Source organism: Hippopotamus amphibius, chromosome 4 (assembly GCF_030028045.1).
Source record: "Hippopotamus amphibius kiboko isolate mHipAmp2 chromosome 4, mHipAmp2.hap2, whole genome shotgun sequence".
Taxonomy (NCBI): Eukaryota; Metazoa; Chordata; class Mammalia; order Artiodactyla; family Hippopotamidae; genus Hippopotamus; species Hippopotamus amphibius.
Window position 1 is genome coordinate 81,353,041 of NC_080189.1, and position 24,249 is coordinate 81,377,289.

The 24,249-nt window shown below is 36.3% G+C and overlaps 2 protein-coding genes across 3 annotated transcripts in view; one reads left to right on the forward strand and one right to left on the reverse strand.

Annotated features, from left to right (window-relative positions):
- The window catches only part of SUGCT (succinyl-CoA:glutarate-CoA transferase), a 667,361-nt gene that overhangs the window by 367,268 nt on the left and 275,844 nt on the right, over positions 1–24,249 (reverse strand). For both annotated transcript variants that reach the window (XM_057731039.1, XM_057731038.1), the window contains one exon: positions 1,536–1,638. In XM_057731039.1, coding sequence (XP_057587022.1) covers positions 1,536–1,638 — 103 coding nt within the window. The remainder of the gene's footprint in view (positions 1–1,535; positions 1,639–24,249) is intronic.
- Positions 10,139–10,493, forward strand: LOC130851150 (bromodomain and WD repeat-containing protein 1-like). The gene has a single exon (XM_057731044.1). It carries the CDS (start codon positions 10,213–10,215, stop codon positions 10,489–10,491), a length of 279 nt encoding a protein of 92 aa, XP_057587027.1. The 5' UTR covers positions 10,139–10,212; the 3' UTR covers positions 10,492–10,493.

Genomic DNA, 24,249 nt, shown 5'->3' on the forward strand with positions numbered 1-24,249 from the left:
TCTTGTTTATCAAAGCCCAAAAAGTAAGTAACACTGGTATATATCTAATGATTTTTAAAATAACATTCTTTGCTTTGGTGCCTTTATTCCTGATGAAACACAGGTGGAACCAACAGAAATGCTAATGGAAAAACTCTCAAGAATTATCTCTAGAGAAATGTGTGCTCAAATTGAGTTAAACAGGAAGTGCTACACACCTCAGCTCCACTTGCAAGCAGGGAAATAATGGTAAAACCCACCCATTCCCCAACAACAGCTTAAAGCCAAAGTTTGGCCTTGTTCGAAGTTATGAAGTGAGAAAACTGGCCCTCCGGTCTACTGCGTTCAGGGTGCACACACTGCTACCTCATTACAAGGAATCACCAGCATTAATCACTGATGAAGTGGGCACCCTTTCACAAAGATTCAGTCCATATCAAATGGGCCCCCTTTTCTCCAATTCTTATTGACCATTCTTTCATTAGGAGCAAAGCCTTGCCATAGTTACAATCTTGGCAGAAAAAAAAAAAAAGCACACAGCAGAATTCCTGCATTCATTCACCTTTTTTTCTCCAGTAAATACTATAATCATTGAATTGAATACATTTCAGTTCTCCTTTAAATAGATATTCATATAAGATGAAGGTTACAAAGTTAGTTAGGTCGGTTTTCTCCCTTTAAAACATGCATACCATTTTCAACAATTCATTTCAAAGAAAAATCTACTGCTATAAAAATGAAACGAATAAAGAGAAAAATTATAATTTTGAAATGTTGGAAGCTGACAAGATACATGAATAATCACAGTGAAAGTTTCACAGAAAAAGGGAGTTCCTCTGTATTGGGGGATTAATATGTGAATCTGAGAAATGGTAAATTGCTTGCAGTGATACTGATTAAAGTAATAAAATCAAAACATTATTTTGACATTATCTCAAAATAGTCATTTGAACAATGTTATGAAGAAATATTTTTTCAGATGATCCTTATTTCTGGACCCCAAGAAGGAATCTGTAAGCAACGTACAGCATGAGTCTCTATGCGAGTACATTTACTCTTCACAAGTAATGAGCATTAATCAAAGCATATAAAAGCCTCTCATCAGCAAAATTAATGAACACTTACTTTGTACACTTCCAGATAGCCATACAGTGAGAGGCGGACTGTACCTGTGAAAGTTCTCCCATTTCTTGCTGCAGAGAATGATCTCTGAGTGCCTGACCCCAACTCTCAATGGTCTATATTTCTGGGTTTTTTGTTTTTTGTTTTTTTTTTCAGGAAAAACAAATGTCCTGACCTTGGAAACTCTATGTAGTGGCTGCTGAAGAAATATGTTAGATCTGATAGATATAGAAGTATGATCATAGGCAGCCAGTTCTAAATTCTGATTATTTTTGTTTCAGACCCACACTTTAACATGAGTAAAAAGTCATGTGATATGACTTAAGCGCAAGACCAATGGCTAACGTACATTTATGTGAATCGGTCTGGGTAGAAAAGAGAGGCAAATTCTTGTGATTTTAACCGGAACATACTAAGAATTTCAAAAAACAAACCTGGGGTTCTGCAAACACATTCTTCATGTTGTTAATTGGGCCATACGGGACTCCACTGCCTTCAAAGAGGTGTAACCACTTGCCGGTCGTTTCTGCTTCAAACCTAGGAACAGACCAAACAAGGATGCATTTTTATACTCTAAGGAATGTAACACAACCTTTTTTCTCATGTGGCCTCTTTGAAAGCAGCTGATAATGACAAAACTACGTTTCTTTAGCTTTCCTTGTGCCTAGTTTTGAGAGCATGTTGCCAACATGAAACAACTGGAGGTGCCCTGTAAGCGTTAAGAACAGCCACTCAGGTCCTGGTGTCTGAAAATCCACCATTAGAGCTGAAATTCCTCCTATTTCTGTCCCTATGAACTTTTTGACAGAGAGTTCCTTGAAGAATAGAGATTATGTAGAAAATGGTATTAACTGAGACGAAGCGAGAGAGTAGCACAGACATATATATACTACCAACTGTAAAATAGACAGCCAGTGGGAAATTGTTGTACAACAAAGGGAGTTCAACTCAAGGATGGAAGATGCCTTAGAGGACTGGGAGGGGGAGGATGGGGGGGACTCGAGGGAGGGTGGGGAGGGAGTCAAGGGAGGGAGGGAATACGGGGATATGTGTATAAAAACAGATGATTGAACTTGGTGTACCCCCAAAAAAATAATAAATAAATAAAGTTAAAAAAAAATTAACTGAGTTTCAAACATGGCATTGAGCACGTGATGAATTTAATGATGATAATATAATGTCACCGCAGTTTTGAGCACAACATCATTTTGCAAAGTGTTTTTTTGGTTTCTGGCATAGTACATGAGGTTAAGATAGACACAGATATGCTATATTATTCCTCAAAACAAAAGAATAAACTGAGTTGGTTTTAAAAGAAAGCTGTATGTTTTACTTCTATTATACTTAAAGTGCACCAAAATTAACAGCCACAACCAATGAACTAAAAAAAAAAAAAAAAAACCCAACTACTTATTTACTTGCACTGTGGCTTACTAATCAGAACAAATAGAGATATGTAAAGACTAATACCTCGATTTAGCCAACAACACTCAAATTCATCCAAGTCCTTTACCTCTGTTTTATGTTTACTATAATTTAAAGTTGGACCTCACAGACACAAGAGCTTATCTGATTTCTTTTCTCTATTAGGTCTTAAGGAAAGGAAACCTAATTCATTAATGAGATTTACTGTTTTTCAGTTCTCTGTTAAGACAGTGAACATAGAAACAAAACCTTGGATCCTCAAAGACAAATCAACACTCATAGTTTGTAATATATCAAGAATTTTAGAATTGCTAATTTTTAAAATAGCAAACTATTTTTAGTTAAGTAATAATCTACATTAAAAGAGATTTTCAAGAAGCGTTAGCTATAGTAAATTATTGGCAACAAGTCAAATGCTTCACTAATATGGGAGGGCTAGTGGAAGCATAGTAGAAATAGCTAATATTCACAGGCTCTATTCAGCTCTCTCAGACATAGCTAGAATTAATCTCAGATCAGTAGATTCTATGGGAATTTATGTCCGAGAAATGCACTTTTTCCACTATTTAAAAAAAGGATACAAACAGTGTCAATACTTTGAGAGCACTTCTCTAATTGCCTCTAATAGGTAAAAAGAAAAGTTTGAATTAACAGTCTCTAAAAGACAGACTACTATATGAACACTCATGTTTGATCATTTACATTTTTAACATAAGGATCTGACAAAAATTTTTAACGAAGGTAGTATTACATTTCACTAGGAATGTAATTCATCTCATTCACACACCCACTTACTCTACAACCATCTAAGGAGTGTCTACTATATGCCAGGCATTGATTATTGTCTTTAAAAATAATGCCTTCCCTTTTCTTTCTATTACGATAAAGATTTTTCGTTATACGCTTTAATTATGGCCCAGTAATGTTAACTATCCCTATTTAGTACACAATAAAATGTGTATTGTCTAAATATTGAAAACATTCTTTCATGGGAACACCACAAGGCAAGATTAAATGTCTTGAATTAGTCGATTCTTCACATCTATGTTTTCTTTTCAATGACTGTTAAAGTCATCTCCTGGCCAAGACTTCCTAAGATATACATAGATATATATCACCAGAACAACATATGTTGAAAGAATAAAAGAGATACTTTGAACCTGGAGCCTTTTCAATCAGGGTGTCAATTATTTAAGTTTTCATAAACAGTGTTATAATGGTTAGTCTGATAAATTTTCAAGACGAATTTATCACCACTGGACTCACCCAAGTGGGCTGAAAGATCTGCACAGAAAATGCATGTCAATATCTAAACAAACCCACAGCCGCAGGCTTGCCAACAGAAAACTCAGGGGAATAGCTGAAGTTTTAGTATTTACATAAGCTTTTCACCACTGGGCGAAAGAGAGGGATTTATTTCATGTTATGGAAAACAACGGATGCACTTTGGATGCGAGACTAGGGAGAGAGGCAGTGTCTGGAGCTGCAGTTGTGACCACTGTTTGTGTATTTGCGTGGGTGCGGGTGGGGAAGTGGTCACAAATGCCTTACACTCAATCAGTCAGAGACCCAACATCACTGCATTCCGCTGCTCCCAGAGGACACATCCATCATTTTCTTCTGAAAATCTATCCCTTGATCTAAATCTGATGTAGAATCCTTTCCTTTATCTACTCAAAAAAAAAAAAAAAGCTGTAAGCACATGTTTTTATGAACCACAAAAATTTTGCTAAAAAAAAAAAAATGGAAAGAGTTGATTTAAATCATTCAGGGCCACACAATCCTGAATTAGGTAAGACAGGAAGGGTGTCCTTGGATCCAGTGTAGTGAGCCTCGAAGCTGGGGCCTCCTCTGGGAACTTATTTGGAGACTCATAAAATGATTCAGACTTAATTGTAAACTTACTAAATCAACTCATATATTTAATTCTAGATTTTTGTTGAATTTACTTGATGCCGAATGGCTACTGCTAATCAGATTACATCACTTACGCAGATGAAACGCTGCTGCATAAAGACAGACTTGAGTTTCAATTTCTTGACATCAAAATTTAACTTAAAAAACAAACCCAAAATTCTTCTCTTTAGAGAATGGATTAAAGTTGCAGCCAAATCCAAGACCAGAGAACAACTAATAAGAGATTCATGCCATGAAGGTGGGAGTTGGAAATAACTGTAACATTAATGATTAATAAATGCTGGTCATTGTTTGATCTATATTTTGTAGATTTTATCCTCACAACCACATTATAATGTAAGTATTATCCTCCACTGACCAACAGGAAACTCAGGTTCGGAGAAATTAACTTGCTCAAATTCATATAGTTCCCCCCCCAACTTTTTTGAGGTATGATTGACAAATAAAAATCATATGTATTTAATTTGTACCACTTGATTTTTTAAGGAAAGCAATGTGATGATTTAACATACGTATACATTGTGAAATGATTACCACAATCAAGTCAATCAACACATCCATCACACTACTTAGCAACTACTCTCTTAGCAAATTTTAAGTATTCAATACAATATCATTACCTATAGTCACCATGGTGTATATTAGATTCTCAGGACTTTTCATCTTATAGCTGAAAGTCTGTACCCTTTAACCAGTATCTCCCCATTTCCCCCACACCCTAGCCCCTGGTGACCACCATTCTACACTCTGTTTATAGGACTTCGACTCTTTTTAGATTCCACACATAAGTGAGATCATGCAGCATCTGTATTCCTGTGTCTGGTTTATTTCACTTAGCACTACGATGCTCCTTCACTTTCATCCTATATACCTCATGATATATCTCTTAACATTAATACTCGCTCATTCATTCCTGATGCTTTTAGCAAGAGTTTATTTTGTGCCAGTCATGGGGATTACAGTAATAAAAAAGATAGTTATTATATTCAGAGATCATATAGTCTAATGGAGAACACAGCTATGGAAATTTATGAATTACAATGCAGGATGCTGAGACAAAAATATGAATGGACAATTTCCAGTTGAAGCACCAAAGAGGGAGACCTGCACTGGGCCTGGGAAGTCAGGAAAGGGTTCAAAAATGAGGTGACATTTGAGCCAGGTGATGAAGGGTGAGTTAGAATTTTCCATGTGAAAGATGGGAAGAAGGATCCTCCAGGCAGAAAGAGCAATGTGTATAAAGACCCAATCTGGAAAGAATCTGAAATCTCCTGTGTCTTAAGTGGCAAAAGATGAAATGGGAAAGGGAAGTTAAAACCAGTGTGCAAGGCATCTTGTGATCTATGCTAATGATACTGGATTTCCCCTGGCAATGAGGAACCCAGAGAGGTCTTTCAGTAGGGGACTGACATAATCAGCTTCGATACAGAGAATGGAAGGATGTCAAGGAGACCAGAGTAAAAGAAACTTGACAGGAGGCACGATGCTGTCTCCCTCTGAGGCTTCTTAAATCTGCCTTTCCATCAATATCTTCTATATTATTGTCAACCAGAAGCAAGTTTTCATTTAAAAAATGTTTTCCTGTCCCTTTTTGTTACTATTCTATGAGGGTGAGTAAAAAATTATCCACACTCTGGCTGTAGAATTTATTTTAATTAACTTTTAGAAAAATCAAATACATCATTTTTCGACACAATCTCCTTGCTCTTTAATACACTTTGTCCATCTGTCAACAAGCTTTCGTATTCCCTTATTAAAAAATGTTTTAGGCTGAACTGCGAGCCACAAGTGCACCAGGCTTCACTTCATCAGAGGTGAATCTTCATCCTCGTAGGGCTGCTTTCAGGGGACCAAACAGGTGAAAGTCTGATGGAGCAAGAACAAGACTATAGGGAAGATGCTTTAACACCTCAAAACGAAGTTTCTGCAGAGTGTCAGCAGTGTGGGCAGAAATGTGCAGATGTGCACACCTTCAGACCACAAGAAATGAATGAGTGCACGCCGCTCTTCTTTCACGCAAATCACAGGTGGGGCATCCATATTTGCTTGCACCACAGTTACAAATGAACTGATGTAACTGATGTAACATGTTCACACCTGCATAGCAATGACTGGCGGGACAGTATCCTTGAATGGAAAGAGCTGATAAGACTGCGGCCAACAGAAGTTTTAATATAACCGAGTGCGGATAATTTTTGACTCACCCTCATATTTATCTGTTTCCAATCTATCATTACTGATTGAGCCTCTGAAATCTGACTTGGTCACCAATACCTTTTCTTACCCAGTCTCCAAGGGTCTCCAGTGGCCACTCGTCAGAGAACATTCTTTTCAGAGTTCTCATCCTACCTGCTTTCTATGCAGTATTTGACGCTGTTGACTATCTTATCTTCAGGTCCTATGATACAATACCTTCTTGGATTTTTAATACCTCTTTGGTCATTTATGTTCCTTTTATTAATTTTTTTCCTTTTCCTTCCAATCCCAATATTCTTCATTTTCTTTTATGCACTTAAATAATCCTGTCATCTCTATGCAGATGATACCCAAATCCGTATTTCTAGCGCTGACCTTTCCTCAGTTCCCCTTTTCTAGTTACCATAGAATATTTCCACTCGGATGCAGTATTGTCCCCATAAACACGACTTGCCCATGCATGATTAATATTTCCATTTGCCCCATACACCTAATATTCTCCCTTGAACTCAAACCCTTGGCGAAATCTGGAACTCCTTCTTTTCATTATTTTTATAATTTATATATAATTGTCCTGTAGAATCAACTTTTCCAAAGTTGTGTTAGTCCTCTATTCCCACTATTACTATCACAGTTCAGGCCCTTGATGGGTCACACATGGTCTATGGCAATAGCTGATTAAAAACTTACTGCTTCCAGTTCTCCCCCTTTCCGTAAATCACACATTTTAGATATGTCTCAAATCTGTCCAGCTGTTTCCTTCCCCAAGATCATTACCTTCTCTCAGACTAGAGAAACAGATGATTTCTTGACCATTATTTCCCCATGACTTAAAATATAGTTGGCACTCAGTGTTTGCTAAATGAATGAATACATGACTATTTGGGAAGAATAAGAGGGTCTTGTTAGTTTGTCTGGTGCGCAGCAAGCCAAACACTGAAAGGATGAGGTTTGCAGCAGAGAAAAGATTTATTCCTGAGGCATCCAAATCAAAAGACAGGGGAAAAGTCTCAGTTCTGCCTCCCTGAAAGCAAGAGGCTGGGATATTTATGGGATAAAAACTGAGGATGGGGAGCACAGAGAAAGATAACTGGAGATGAGAAAAAGGAGAAGCAATCGTTGCTCGGTGCAGATGCAACCAAGTCACAGGCTTCTTCATGGGAGACATGCTCAGAAAATAGCGGCAGTAGCATGCTGTGAGGGTGGAGATTTTGGCCCTCAGACATCAAAAGGTCACCGAGTGGACATTTGCACATGCCCAAGTGGAGTGTTGGAGGTCTTAACCAGTCTTAATCATCTCAAGCTTGAACTGGACACAGCTGACTCCAACTTCCTAAAAAACAACTGGGGCAAACATCCTATTGCCCAGGCTATGTGACCCTTGGAGGACATGCAAGTTTTTATAAAAACAATCAAAGCAAACCTAACCAGCAAAGGCAAGTCATGATTGACCATTTATCAATGGCTAACTGATAACTACCCTCAGTTTCATCTCAGTCACATTAGCGTGAATTAGTGGGGTAGATTATCTTCTCCTAAAACCTTGCTGAGACTAGGTTTATTCAGATACTGAGACTGGGGGAAGGAAGACAATTTGAGGCCCTTAGCTTTAAATGTAATATCACAGCACCTCCTCTTCCTCCTTCTTCTACACTAGTCTCTAAATTTGGTATAGAAGTATGTCTATGGAAAATAGATTTCTAGTTCCCCAAAACCAACTTACAAACAAATGCCTAAGACATAATGTTTTGATTTAGGGACTTCCTATGTTATCCAGAGAATCATAAGAGCTCAGGAATTCAAAGGACCTTAAAACTCATCAATTGTTTTCTATGATCCTACAAAGTCATCATATTATGTATATTGAAAATATTTCTAGTAATAGGGAACATACTGGCCGTTCAGTTACTGGAAGTATTCAAACACAGGAAGTGTGCTACAACAGAACAGGCATGAGATGTGGATAGATGTGGGTTTGAATCACAGCCCCAGCACCTCCTATCTATATGACCTTAATAAAAATACCAATTAAAAGCATTCACAATTTTTTCAAATCAAAGCAAACATTTATTAAACACTTACCAAGTGCAAGGCTCTGTGCTAAGCAGTTTATGCACATTATTTCATTTAATTCTCATAACAACCCTGTTAGATAGGTACCATCATTGTGCTCATTTTAAAGATGAGCAAACCAAGGTTTAGAGAGTTTAAGTAACCTTTTAAACTCGCATCAACATGAAGTAGTCAAGCTGGAAGTCTATCCTGAGTCCAAAGCTCATGTGTTAACCACCACTCTCTACTGCTTGACCCTAGCAGAGTCCAGGAGAGCGGCTCAGACAGAGCTTTGTGAGTGATGTGCTGCTGAAGATCTGTCCCACAAAGGGCTTAAAAAGGCAGTACAGCATCTTAGTGGCATAATGTCACATAATAAAAATGAATACAATGAATACTTTGTCATAATGTCACATAATAAAAATGAATACAATGATAAAATGTCACAAGCGAATCCAAGGAATTTCAACGATGTATATAGCAACTCTTATTTTTTGTGGATCATATCTCAGATATTTTGTGGTTATAAAAGTCTAAGCATACTTATATCAAATCATTCCTATGTTGTACACCTAAAACTAGTAATACATAATATATATCAATTCTCTCTTAATTCTAAAAATTTAACTCTAAGCATTTGGGAGTTCTAAAATATATTAACATGTCACTTTGTTGTTGTTTGTTGGTTTCTCATTCTAGAAAATATTAGTGTTTGCACTGGAGCCTCCAAGGGGATTGGTGATGACACCGGTGTCAGGAATGCTAATCCGTCTTCATTACACTTAGAGACCCCACAGCAGGGAGGGACAGTACAGAGATTTCAAGCTAGGCAGGGAGTAATAAAATAGACACATTTTACCAGGCTAACAATTAGGATAGTTCAAACAGTCTAAAGAGGTACTAACATCAATATAGCTTGTGGAGAAGCCACAGAAGTTAAAGATCTTGTCTTTTTGTCTCATTCTAATGGTTAAGACAAAGTCCAAAGCTTCAATTCCTATCAGTGATGAAAGAAAATGCCTGCTGGGGCTCATGCTTTGTCCTTATCTGGACAAGGTCTCATTTCCCTAAAAGGCCCGGGGTGCTCCCTGGACAAAATCTGGTGACTTAAAAGTCAATGACAGCAACTTGGAACAAATGAAAGATTTTCTTTATCCTTATCTCTGGCTAGACTTTATGAGATGCTCAATGACACTTTCCTCCATGACTTTTCAAGTTCCTGGAGCAGAGAAAAGGGCAAGTAAGGGGGCAAAAATGAAATTATATCCCTCCTGGTTTCATGAACTCTTCCCCACTTTTGGGTCAGAACAGAAAAGGATTTCAAGGATAAATTGTATATGAAGCGTCTTTGGACTACTTTTTCTGCCGCCGGGGCACTACTTCGCGGAGGCGTCGGCGCTGGCGGCGCGCACGGCATGGCGGAGGCGGCGCGCCTGAGGTAGAGGAACGCCGGTCCGCTCAGGCCTCGGCGCGGCCTGCACGCTTCGCTCGCCCGCTCCCGCCCCGGCCCCGCTCCCGGCCATGGCGGAGCCCTCACCCGCCCGACGCCCGGTGCCCCTCATCGCGTCGGAGCTGTACTTCCTCATCGCCCGGTACCTATCGGCCGGCCCGTGTTGGAGAGCCGCCCAGGTGCTGGTGCAGGAGCTGGAGCAGTACCAGTTGCTGCCCAAGAGCTTGGACTGGGAGGGCAACGAGCACAGCAGGAGCTACGAGGAACTGAGCAATAAAAATCTTGCTGCTGTGAGACTGTGCCAAGTCCTTCGATACTTTTGCCGCTCTAAACTGTGCTACACTTGTTGAATGCCTCAGGAAACTTATTTTCATGAATTTTTATATTGTTCTTTGCTACTGTATGTAACTTAGTTTAGGCTCCAGCTATGCAGTTTGTCTTTCTGAAGCACCATGAACATAGATTACAGTCCTCTTTTCATTGTGCTTTGTCTTTTTTTAGTTGTTCTCACAATATATGATTTGGTTTGATCCACTCATTTGTCTTTAGTGAAATAAAACTTTTTTCAGGGGAAAAAAAAAAAGAGTCTTTGGTAATAGTCTAAATCTTTGAATCCTGTCAATCATTTTCCCACGTAAAAATTCAGGGCTCCAATTTTGAGTCTTAGCTGTCTTCCTTTAATTCACACAATGATTTCTTCATATAATTGGCAATATGAATCAACTTGCAGAAAAGTTTTCTATGTTGATGCAAAAGTTAGAAAGGTATACCTGTCTTGTTGCTACACTAGCTCTATGGTAGAGCTGTGGACTTGCCAACTACAGAGTTCTGAAAATAAGTTTGGATGTTTATACACCCGAAACCCAAAACCCATTAATCTTTTTAAATTTGCACACATTAGTTCCACCCCCTTACACAAATAAAATATAACCACAATGGTGGATACCCCTATTAGACCATGAGGGTGGTTCTCCAGGATGGTGAAGAGAAAGCTCTCTTAATACACCACCTTCTCGATTAAGACAGAAGACTAGACCCAGAAAATTGTGCCTTTAAATTCAAAATAATTTTGTGGAAAACCTAGAAAGCTAAATACATATCTTGCAGAGACTTAACAAAAACATTGGAGAATTATAAAATGCATTACTCTGTAAGCCAGTGAGAAGTGAATACAAAACTGGAAAGACATACCATCCATATAACATGAAAGTTTTTGGATGAGTTTATCTAAATATCATAGCAACGCTTCCCAAAGATTTTTTTTTTTAATTACGGTTGTTTCTAAAGTGTTCTTCTTCTCCAAGCACTGTCTGTTTTCCTCAATGTCCTGTTGTTGTTGTGTTGTTTTGTTTCATTTTTTGGCCAAGCTGCACGGCATGCAGGATCTTAGTTCCCAACCAGGGATCGAAGCTGGGCCCTCAGCAGTGGCTGGGTGGAGTCCTAACCACTGGACTGCCAGGGAATTTCCCCCAAAGATTTGTAAAAGAAAATTTAGGAGTATTACCCACTAGAGTTAGTTTTTAAATTATTAAACTTATTTTTTATTTTTATTGTGAAATATTTCAAATATGCCAAAAAGTGTAGGAATAGAAAAGTATAGAAAAGAAAATAACATCAATACTTATGTGCCCTCACCCACTCACATTGTTAATAAAACCTTAGCAAATTTGCTTCATATCTTTAAGAAACAAAATGTTACAGACACAGGCAAAGCACCTTTTGTACCTCTCTTTGACTTTATTCCCCTTTCTCTTCACGTCAGAAGTAACCACCATCCTAGAGATCTTATGCATCTATCTGCTCATGTTAATGCACTTATATTGCATATGTCCGTTTGGATGAATCCATAGGCATTATAAAGTATCATGTGTGTTTTTAACCTTTACACTACAACTTGCTATTCTTATCCAACATTTTATTTTCAAGATCTATCCATATCCATGCATGTAGATGCGTGGCTCATTCATTTTATCCACTGGATACATCCGTGTGTGGATATTCCACAACTTATCTTTTCTCCTATTAATGATCCATTGTTTCTAATTTCTTACTATTGCATACAATGCTTCAGTGGAACCTTACACATTTCCTGGTTTGTTCACATGGGATTGATTCCCCAAGGCACATATACAGAGGTAGAACCGCTGAGTCATAAAGCAGGCGTATTGTCAGCTGTCTTAGATTTTGCCATGTTGCTCTGCAATGTGGCTGATGTCAATTTCTGCTTCTACCATGTTCCATATTCTCACCAACTTTTGTTACTGTCAGATGAAAGTTTTGCCAATCAGAGGTGGAATGGTATCTCATAGTTACTTTAAGTTGTATTTCTCCCATTTGGAGAAATTAAGCATCTTTTCATAAGCTTAAGGGCTATTAGACTTTTTTTTTCTTCTGTTTCTTTCCTCTTCATATCCTTTGCTCTCTTTTTTTGGATGAACTGTTTTTCTTTACTTATTGACTTACAAGAACATTTGCATAGACTAGTTACAAATCCTTTATTAGTTACATGCATTGCAAATTTCTTCTCCTAGACTGCAGCTTGTCTTTTGGCTTATCGATATTTATTTTTTTCATATGGAAACTATTAACTTTAATTTAGACAAACTATGATTCTTGTCCTTTAAGGTTTTTCTTTTTGTGTTGGTTTAAGAAATAGTATCTAACTCATAACTTTGTCATGAGGACTTAGATGAATCAATACTTTGAAGGTATTTAGAACAGTGTAATGGTACAATTAAGTGCTACATAAGCGTTAAATAAATAAAACTACACTAACAGTTCTGGGGAGGCAAACTGTTGGCAGGAAGAGGAAGAAACTAGAAGTTATAGAAACAAAAAATTCTTGGTACAGGGCTACATTCCATAAATGTATTGCCTATAGGAAATGTCTCTTTGGACAAATCTGAGTAAACCCAAACCAAACCAATGAGATTCTATAAGAACCAGGCTGGAGTCTACAATGCAGTAACTATAAACAGGCCTGTGACACTTCTATAACCCACAGAGAAACAGCTGGAATTTGTTGGTCGGCATTTCTACCGTAAACAGAATCACAGATTTAATATTTCCTGTAATTTCCTTAGACCTTATTTCCTCTTAGGAATTTATCTCTACATATTACTGATAAATTATGGCTAAAGTTATCTCTTTTTTTCCTGCTAGCATTCACTAGCTCTCTCCTTTGTCTGCATGTCAATTCACAGGCCACACAAAAGATGGTGAAAGAATCCATTCAGGGGCTCCTCCTCCCTCTAGTGCAGGGTCATTTCGGACTTTTCATACAACTTGCTCTTAAATACATCAGGACACTTAGTAAGCTAATCAGCCACTATGTATTACAAGTCAGACTAATTATTACCACATTAATAATTCGGGTCTCTACTAATGATCACTCACAGTTCTCAAACATGCTCTGCTTTGCACAGATTTTAAAGGAAGAGTGGGTCATATATTATACTGGCTTGGGCTGACTAGCATTGCTGTGACTGTCCTTACAGCCTCAACAGCATCATTGCAAACATAGTATGGGAAAGTTGCCCACATTGCCAAGATCCAGTGATACTTCATACCAGGGATGCTTATATCAAAAAATAAGCTTCTTGAATCAAGACCTCTTTGTAAAAGACTCCTAATAAAGCAACACATAATTATTGTAGAAAAATATTTAAATGTCAACAAGCACAAAAGAAGAAACAAAATCAACTATAACCTTACCACACAGAAATAATTTGAAATAATTTTGATTTATGCATGTTTTAGCATTTTATAGGAATATATATTTTTTTAATTTAAGGGATCACAATGGTTTTTCCCCCTTTTACTGTGTTAAAATACGCATAACATAAAATTTACCATCTTAACCATAACAAGTGTACAGTTCAGTGGTATTAAATACATCCAAATTGTTGTGCAGCCATCACCACCATCTGTCCCCATAACTCTTTTCATCTTGTAAAACTGAAACTCTATACCTGTTAAGCAATAAATCCCCATTTGTCCCTCCTCCCAATCCCCGGCAATCACCATTATACTTTCTGTCTCTATGATTTTGACTACTCTAAGTACCTCTTATAAGTGGAATCATACAGTATTTCTCTTAACATAATATCTTCAAGGTTCATTCACATTGTAGCATATTTCCTTCCTTTTTAAGGCTGAATAAAAATTACAAAACATTGCTGAAAGAAATCAGACATAAATAAATGGAAACATCCCATGTTCATGGTATTGGAAGATCTAATATTGTTAAAATGTCAATTTATCAAAGCAACCTATAGTTTCAATGCAATCCCTACTAAAACCCCAATGATGTTTTTTGCAGAAATAGAAAAACCCATCCTAAAATTCATATGCAATCTCAAGAGACCCCAAATAGCTAAAACAATCCTGAAAAAGAACAAAACTAGAGGAATTATGCTTCGTGATTTCAAAACTTACCACAAATCTACAGTAATCAAAGGAGTATGGTACTGGCATAAATACAGACTGATGGAATAGAAGAGGGAGTCCAAAAATGAACCTACACATTCATGGTCAAATGATTTCTGACAAGGGTGCCAAAACCATTCAGTGGGGGGAAAGGACAGTTTTTTCAACAAATGATGCTGGGAAATCTTGATATAGTGTAGCCACATGCAGAAGAATGAAGCTGCACCCTTGCCTAACACCATATACAAAAATTAAGGCAAAATGCTAATCCTAATGCTTCTGATTATCTTTACATCTTGTTTTTTTTAAAATGACTGATTATATTCTTTCAACAATTATATATTGAGTTTTCCTTTTTCTTATTAATGTGTAAAAGGTCTTTTATATTAAGAATGTTAGACCAGTTTTGTATTGATATTTACCTTAAACTTTTATTTATAGTCTACAGAATCCTTAGGATAATTCTGATTCGCAAAGACACAGGTGATGGTAGAATTAGAATATCCCCAAATTACTAATTTTCTTTATTCTACAGCACATAAACAATAATCTCAGAATAACTATCTTAATTCTACCAAAACCAGTTATGATTCTGTAAAAGATTTTGCTTATGCTACCCCCATTCCACCCTCATGCTTAACATACCATATTTATGTTTCTGCATGGTCAGAATATATAAGCACAGCATATTATACTCTTTCCCTTTGATTCTCATTTATATAAATATATCTCACCACCAGTCGTTAGGTCACTATCTTTCCAGTCATTTTCCTTATCTGAAGCTTATTCTTTAGTAGATTAGTTAATGCTTGCATATTAGTAATAATTTGTATCCTTTATTACTTGAAGGTCAGATTTGGTGGTTATGAAAATCCTCATTTTCTTTCTTTGAGTGTCTCAAAAATATTACTCCCTTTTTATCTGGTATAAAGTATTGCTCATGAAAAAAACCTCATAATTTAATTTTCTTTCCCCTATAAGTTATATGTTCTTTTTGCCGAAATGCCTGAAGGATTTTCTTCTTCTTTAAAGTCCAATAATTTTACTATGTCTTACTATATTTTAGCATTGATTGGAGAGAGGGGTCAGTTTTCTCAGATACATGATGGACTATTTCAATAGCTTTAAATTCTTTTCGTTTTTATTTTCAGTACCTTCGAATCCTTTCTTTTTTAATGCCACGAAGTTTTCTCAAATTTTAGAGACCATCTTAAAAGTCTAGAAACATAGATAATATTATCATGGTTTTATATATTGAAAATGTCTTTTATAATATTATCTATATTAGCTGATACTTCCAGACATTATAGACATCCTAGTGTTTCTAATATGTGTTCTGTTCCTTGCTTTGGTTTTGTTCCTCTGAAACTCCTATTACTCACGTGTTAGACTTTTGTCACTCTCTACATTTGACACTTTTCCTCAAATTTTTGTTTAAAATACATCTTTCCCATTACCTTTTAATTTTTAAAACTGTCTTTACTTTTGCTCTCTATTTTCCTGAAGAATTATCTCGTTGATTCACTCTTATTTGCCTTCCAATTTAATCTTGACTTTTTTTTTCCTTTTGTGTCTAATACTTTCCTGAGTTCTTTCGCTTAATTTCTGTGTTTTCCTAATTCTTAGTCAAGTTTTTTTTAATGTCCTATATCATTTTTAATGTTTTTTTTGTTCATTTTTATCTGCTGTATAGGCATGTCTTTACGGCATATTTTCATTACAAAATATTATTCTTCTTATTGCCTTTGTTAAATCTTACAATAACTTTGTGTAAGATTTGATCTCAGCACTTTTCTCTTACTTTTTCTTTTTTATGTAAAAGTAGTTTTCCTGAACTTTTAGAATGAGCCTTGGCTCAAATAGCCCTGCTAACTTCACAGAAATCTCTCTTAGGTTTGTGTGTGTGTGTGTGTGTGTGTGTGTGTGTGTGTACGTGCGCGTGCACGTGCGTGCGTGTGTGGAGGGTGTTAAAGAAATATATGGTAGCTTGCTTTTCCAAATTTCCTGGCTCTATCTCCTCTATCACTTTTTTTTAAATAAATTTATTTATTTATTGGCTGTGTTGGGTCTTTGTTGCTGCACACAGGCTTTCTCTAGTTGAGGTGGGCTACTCTTCTTTGTGGTGCACGGGCTCCTCATTGCCATGGCTTCTCTTGTTGCAGAGCACGGGCTCTAGGCGTGTGGACTTCAGTAGTTGCGGCACGTGGGCTCAATAGTTGTGATGCACGGGCTTAGTTGCTCCGTGGCATGTGGGATCTTTGCGCCACCTAGGAAGCCCCTCTCCTCTATCACTTTTATCTGCATCTTCTCTGTCTTTACATCTCTTATCCATATCCTGCTCCAATTATTACTTCACTCCCTGCAGTTTCTTAATGTGGAGCCCTCTCCTGGAGGGTGAAGAATTCATAGAGGCTATACTGCCCCTGTCTCTTCAGATGTTCCCAGAGACCCCCTGTACTCGCCTCCTAGTTTTAGTTGCTATTCTCAGAATTGCCCTGTGCTTTCTATAGGCTATTTTGGACACCTCAACTTTTTCTCTCACAAATGCTAATATTGTTCAGATCTCTTGGCTTTTGATAGTTTGTTCCCACTCACTTATACTTTGGAGTTCAAGAGGATTCCTCGTCATTTTGTTGTAAATGTTTTCCATGTTTTTCTCATTTTGTTCACTAGTAGCTCTATTTTTATGGAGAGATTTGGGAAGATCCAAAAACTATCTACCACAGCCACCACCATCTTCCCAGGAGTCCAAGGGTATTATTTTAAGAAAATTGGAGAAGCTTCCTTATAGATGCTAGTCAGGTGCCATTTTGAGTTCAAAAAACAATCCTTTATAATTCAATTTGTATTCCTTTCATGAGCCAAGTTTACCTCTTATCCCCGACCAACACGCATCTTTTTGTTACTTGCTTATAGACTTGCACTGGATTAAAATGCATCACCCAAGTGATTTATGAGGTCCACCTCTTCTAGTTCCCAAAAGTCACTTAAAATACACATTTAGAGCATCAGCATCACATCAAACAAGTATATGGTAACTCTAAGTATATGGTAATAGAAAGCAACACACCACTAAATGCAAGCCTGCAACTTCTCCTTCATTTTCCTGTTTCAAAATCCTGTTTTTAATATGTCTCCACTGAATTTAATTTAAACTCATTAAACAAAGGAAATTTTCAAATGAAGTATGAAAATCTACTGCTTCACAGACCTACCCATTTTCTCATCTATCTCCCATTAATAGCCTTAGGAAAAGGAACATTATTTTGTTACTGTACATGAAACACTAACATGAAAACAGCATAAAGAAAAAGAGTTACAGGCTATAAAATGCTATTTCTGATTTCAAAGGATCCCAGAGGTGGAATGAATTTTACTGGCAATTTCTTCCAACCTTTGAAACCCAGAAGAGCGGTCATCCAACCTGCTTTGGCAGGTATACAGTAGAGGAGGTTCTCAGCCCAGCAAGATAATACTTTCAGAAGCAACTCACCTCGCATTTGGGAATCTCTTAATAAGAATTCCAGCTTCCCAATCTTTCTGGCTCTTTCTCATTTTCCCTAGCTCCTCTCACACTAGTCTCCTTTCCCTGATAGAAATTCCAAGATTCCCTCCAGGTGAGAACTAATGCACAAATGTTAGAGCAAATGTTCACATTCATCCTAGAATCTGCCCTTGGAAACTTCCTCCTGTTGAGCCCTGAGGAGCCTCATGCAATGTTCTTCCCCATAACCGTCCTTCAATATTTTAAAACAATAGCCACACCCTTCCAAAAGTCCTCTCTTATATAATTTAAGCAACCCATAGCTCACACATCAATGGAAGAAATATTTCATTCGAAGGGGAAAGATGAAAGTAAGTCAAAACAGGGAAACATGCTCAGTCTCACTTATTTAAAAAATGCAAGTTAAAATATTTGAGGTATCATCAGATACTATAAGAACTGGCAAAAATTAATGGTCACATATTACTGAGGTGTTACAAATTAACTCAAATTTTCTTGAAAACAATTGGTTAAGAAGTAATAAGAACTATAAATCTGTTCATTCAATCTGAATGACTCCATTTGTACAGTAATAACCAAATCAAAGATTTCAAAAGCAGCAAAAACATTTTATATACCCTAAATGCCTAGAAAATAGCAAAATACCTTCATATACTGCAGTGTATTTATACAACAGATTAGTACATGAGCAATTTAAAGTAAATATATAGCCAATATACACTAAACGCTTTATACAATATACACAAAAATACTTTAGCAAATGCAAAAACAGAACTCACAATTATATGTGCATATAATTACATCTAATTGTGTATATACATTAACAAAACTCCAGAAACAATTTGGCAAGATATAAATAGAACTAAATATTCATCATGTTCTTTTTCTTTTCAAGATTTTTTCAAACCCTTAACAAAAAAAAAAAAAAAGAAAGGCAAGCAGATTGGATTAAAGCAGTCTTATGGCTTCATACAGCATATGGGGATCTCTGCTAACTGTAAGCCCTCTAGGACAGGAAATGAGTCTGGCTTGTTCCCTGTTGTAGCCTTTTACCAGGACAGAGCCTGACATTTGATAGTTGACATTTATATGGCATATGCTATGTGCCAGACACTGTTTTAAGCACTTAACATAGATTACACATTTAATACAACAACCCTATACCCATAAATACTATCGTTGTTCCCATCTGACAGATGAGGAGCCTGAAACACAGAGAGGTTTAAGTGACTTGCCAAGATCACACTATTAGTAAGAGTTAGAGCCAGGATTAGAACGTAAATAGTATAAGCTCCAAAATGCAAGCTCTTCCCATCCTCCTCCCATGCTAACACCAATTTGATCAATGAGGTGAGTAATAAAAGGGGGCTTGACTGTAACTATCTCTGGATGAATGGATGGATGGCTCGATCGATCAATGGATAAACGAGTTATTTGGGCTTAGTCTGTTGGAAGCTGGGAAAGGAAACTGATGTATTGAGCATCTTCTCCACTCTGACACGTGCTAGGTGCTCTCATAAATTATCTCACTAAATCATAGTAATAACTTTACAAGGATGCAGGATTATTGCCCGTTTTTTGAATACGAGGAAATTGGGTTTTGCTCATTTGATGTTGAATCTTGGAAAAGTAACCCTGGGACTCAAAATGATGCTTGGCAGACTGAGAGCTCAATATATGTTTGTTGAATGAAGGACTTTAAAGTACCTTTTTTAATACTCAGAAAGGGAAGTAGTAAGTATTAGTTAGCCAATATGGTTTTCTTGGAGGAAAATCATACCAGGCATGTGAGAGAGACACAATGGGCAAAGTTTTCCTGGACTTCAACAAAGCTATTTAACAAGGTCACTCAAAATATCTTTGTGGATAAGATGGAGAAAATTTAGTTTATGTAATGACATAATTGTGTGAGTTAGAAACCAGTAAAGACATACCCACAAAGTTCAGTTTCAATCCTGGGGAGTAAGAATGGTTCCTGTTGTTAAATCTAATGAGGGCTCGGATGATGTCATGTTGGTCAGATTTGTGAATAATGAGAAGCTGGTAAAGGACAGCAATCAAGCTGGTTTAAAAGGAGCCAATTTTGTTTTAAACAAAATTAATTAAAAATGTACATAAGTCCAAAAATAATAAATGCACAAAGAGAAACAAGACTTAGCAGCTGCCAAGATTTTTTTTAAAAGACGTTTTTGTGGTTACTTAATACAAGTCAACATGCCACGTGGCTGCCAAATAAGAGTGAATATTTAAACTTCATCAACAGAACTCTGTTACTCAAAAGAAATTAACTACTGCCCCATGATACTGTTGCTCGGCCAGATCGCTACAACAAGTAATACTTATCAAGTGTTTGCCATATGCCAGGCACTCTGCTGAGGGCTTTACCTGTATTTACCCATTTAATTCTCTCAATAATTCTAGAGGTAAGGATTATCATTACCCCCAATTTACAGATGAAAAAAAAAAAACACACAAAAGTCACACAATTTGCCTAATATCTCACAACTAATAGGACAGGGGAAGTATTGAAAGGTGAGCAGTCTAATTGGAGCTTCAACGTATCTTAACCACGATTCTATTGTCTTCCTTGCCCTCTGACACCAAGAGCTGCAGAGACTGTAGGTGACCCAACCTATGTGTCCTTAACCAACGTGAGTTCTACAGCAGCTACAGACAGTTCCAGCCTGCAGACAGCTTCCCATCTCAAAATGCTTGCACCTCTTCTTCATATGTGGGCTTCTCCAGTACCATGAAAGTTTGCTGGACTGCATCCTCCTCTGCCTCACTTTCCTCCTTGCTGATTGTGTTTCCTGAGATCATTTCCCTAATAAATTACTTGTACCCAAGTCCCTGGATCAGGGTCTGCTTTGGGGGAAACCCAACCTAAGATACCACTTAGGTTGAATAAGTGGTTACTGAATCAACTAACTTTAAATAATTATTTACTTAATTTAATTACTTTAAGAATTTAAATAATTTATAAAGCATACCATAGATAGCTCTGGCACTAATTACACATTCTTTGATTGTTCTGTTATGAGCTACACTAGAGCATGATTTGGAGGAAAATAAAATGTACTAACATGATTTTCCTCTAGGCCACCAACCAAACCCAAAGGTAGCTGAGTAAGAAAGAAAAGGGAAAATGGCAAAATAATGGGAGAGGAATATGAAACAGGAACTTGGAATTTAATCATGATACTCAAGTAAAATTTAGGTCTTTGTCCACACACCCATGGACACCCAGTGCCAAATTATAAAACTAGCTCATTCTCAAGAATATTTCTGAGGGGGAAATTCCTTCATTCCTTAATTCATTTTCTTTTTGGATATGTTCAAAGGAAGTTATTGGTAGTTAGAAATGTAAATCAACCTGGGCTGGCAAACTGGAAAACCATTTCTTGGACCTTGGTTACATCATGCTACCATTTATTACTACATTTGTAGATCACAGTCTTAGTCTTCTAATGCCAGGAGCACTTTCAGGAGGTGGTAAGAAAAGTGCCATTGAAAAGTCAGTAATGCCAGGGTGCTGCTATCTTAGCGAATGAACAATTCAGATTTAGAAACACTTTGGAAATGGGAAAAACAATGGCTACTTAAGGAGGTATCCTAAATGTGATCTTACTTTTTAGCTATTTCATTATACTGGAAAATAGTATTTTTTAAAGGAATAATTTTATTTTAATTCACTGAGTTGTCCTTTTTTTAAAATTAATTTTTATTGGAGTATAGTTGCTTCACAATGTTGTGTTAGCTTCTACTGCACAGCAAAATGAATCAGCCATACGTATACATATATGCCCTCCCTTCTGGATTTCTTTTAATAATCAAATGTCACATTCAACTGCTGTTGTTGTGTGAGAAAAACAAGGTAACCGGTTATCATAAAATTATTGACATTTCTCAAATATACAGCTTTTGCACGTACATGTTGCTTTAAGATGCTTCATATGGTTACAATTAAAATAAGTATGTAATTTTATTGAACAATACAGTAAACAACCACAAAAGGCATGAGTAAATTGTTAGTAGATTCTGCTACTTATGGCAGAATTCATTGGTGGACTGTGTTTCATCAAAACATTCTCTTTCCCACTGAAAAATGAAAAGTTTTGTAGCATACAAACACAAGACATGGTCCTTTTTCTTCTTACCAAGTTTACACTTTCCCTCTCCATAAGTCAAAGCAAGGAAAATACACAACTTTCTCAATGAATTTATAAAGGCAAAAACTACAACTAAAAACAAGTGAAATGTACAGGACATTATAATAAAAATTTAGATATTTATCCACCATAACATAAAATTAGAAAAATATCAGAAATACCTTTGATTCTGATATTCACACCAAAAGAAATTAAGAACATAAAACAAAATACATTTATTTTGACCTCTATGGTCTGTGCTGTTCTTGGCCCTTAATGACCTAAAGCTTATAATAAAATTGCTGGTATGTCTACCAACTAAGTCAGAGCACAGATTTTTTTTATTTTGTGGCTATTCTTGGTATTATATTGTTTGCACTCTTAAAAATGGGTGTGTATTGCAAAGTTATTATTTACTTTTATCAATTTATTGATCATTAAGATGTTCATATTATAAAATCTGAAAAACAGAGAGAAATATAAGGATGTGAAAATAAATCTTACTTATAATTCTATCCAGAGACAGCTATGGTTAATATTTAGCTATTCGGTTGATCTTCGAACAAGAGGTGAGGGGCACTGACCCTCTGTGAAGTCGAAAATCCAAGTATAACCTATAGCCGGCCCTCCCTATAAGTAGTTCCTCCATACCCTCAGTTCCGCATCTGTGGACTCAACCAACCACAGATCATGCAGAACTATAGAATTTACTATTGAAAAAAATCCACATACAAGTGGACCCGCACAGTTCAAATGTGTCATTCAAGGATCAACAGTACTTTAAGTTATTCCTTTTAGTTGTCATTGTCCATATAGTTCATAACTTTGCATTTTCAAATTAATATTATATAATAAACATTTTCCTTCCTATGAAAAATTATCAGTAAATTTAAATTTTGGTGAATGCACAATATTCCAAAGTATTTACTTGTTTCCCTAATGCTAGATGTTTATGTGATTTGCAGTATTTCATTACTGTGTACAACTCTGCAAGTGTATTTATCTTGATTCTTCTAAAGTGATTTACTAGGACATCAAGGGTAAATATTTTGAAATAGAATTATTGAGTCACTAAGAATGAATACTTTAAGGCTCTATATGCCTATCGTCCAACTGCTTTCTCCCCAGCAGAGTATGAACCTATATGTCTTACTACACATTAGGCAACATTAATTATATATACTTACTAAATATTTGAATGATTAAAAAGAGGAAAAACTTATTTATGCCATTTTTATTTGCATATATTTAATTACTAGTAACACCAAATACTTTTCCATATTTGACGCTAGGATTTCAGCTTTTATGAATTACTTCTTCAAGTTAATCTATTGTAGGTTTTTTCTGATCTGCCTATTTTCTTTGTAAAACAACTACCATTATCTTTAGTTATTTTTGGAAATATTTTCCCTACTTTGTTTTTTCTTTCAATATATTTATTGTGTTTTAACACTAGAATTGTTCTAATATACAATGGAGATTGTCCTCTCCAGTACCTTTTTAATAATTTATTTAGTCAATTTATTCTCAACATAAACGTTACAACTTATTAAATTCCAAAAATAACCCATTGAAATGATGTTTGGAATTTTGGTAAACTATTAATAATGAGAAAAACTGACATCTTTACAATATTTATTCTTCCCAGTCAAGAAATTTTTTCATTTTTTTCAGGTACATCTCATACATATCTTGTTACTATTTTCTCTAGGTTTTTCGTATTTGCTATTGCTGCTGTTAACCACATATGGAATCTCTCCATCAAATTTTTGGATTAAATAGGAAAGTACTATTTTGTATACATTGACTTTGTATTTGGTCACATGCTTAATTCTGTTAGTTGTAAATTTTTCTTAAAAATATTATTCTTTTATTATTATGTGTAATATTATTTTTAATACTTTCTTTTTTTGGTGAATCATTTTCATAAGCAACCTATACTTGGCAGTACACATTCAGAGACCAACTTTATTCTCTCTCCCAATTTCCAACCCACTCTCTAGATTTAGTATTTCCCAAACACTGGA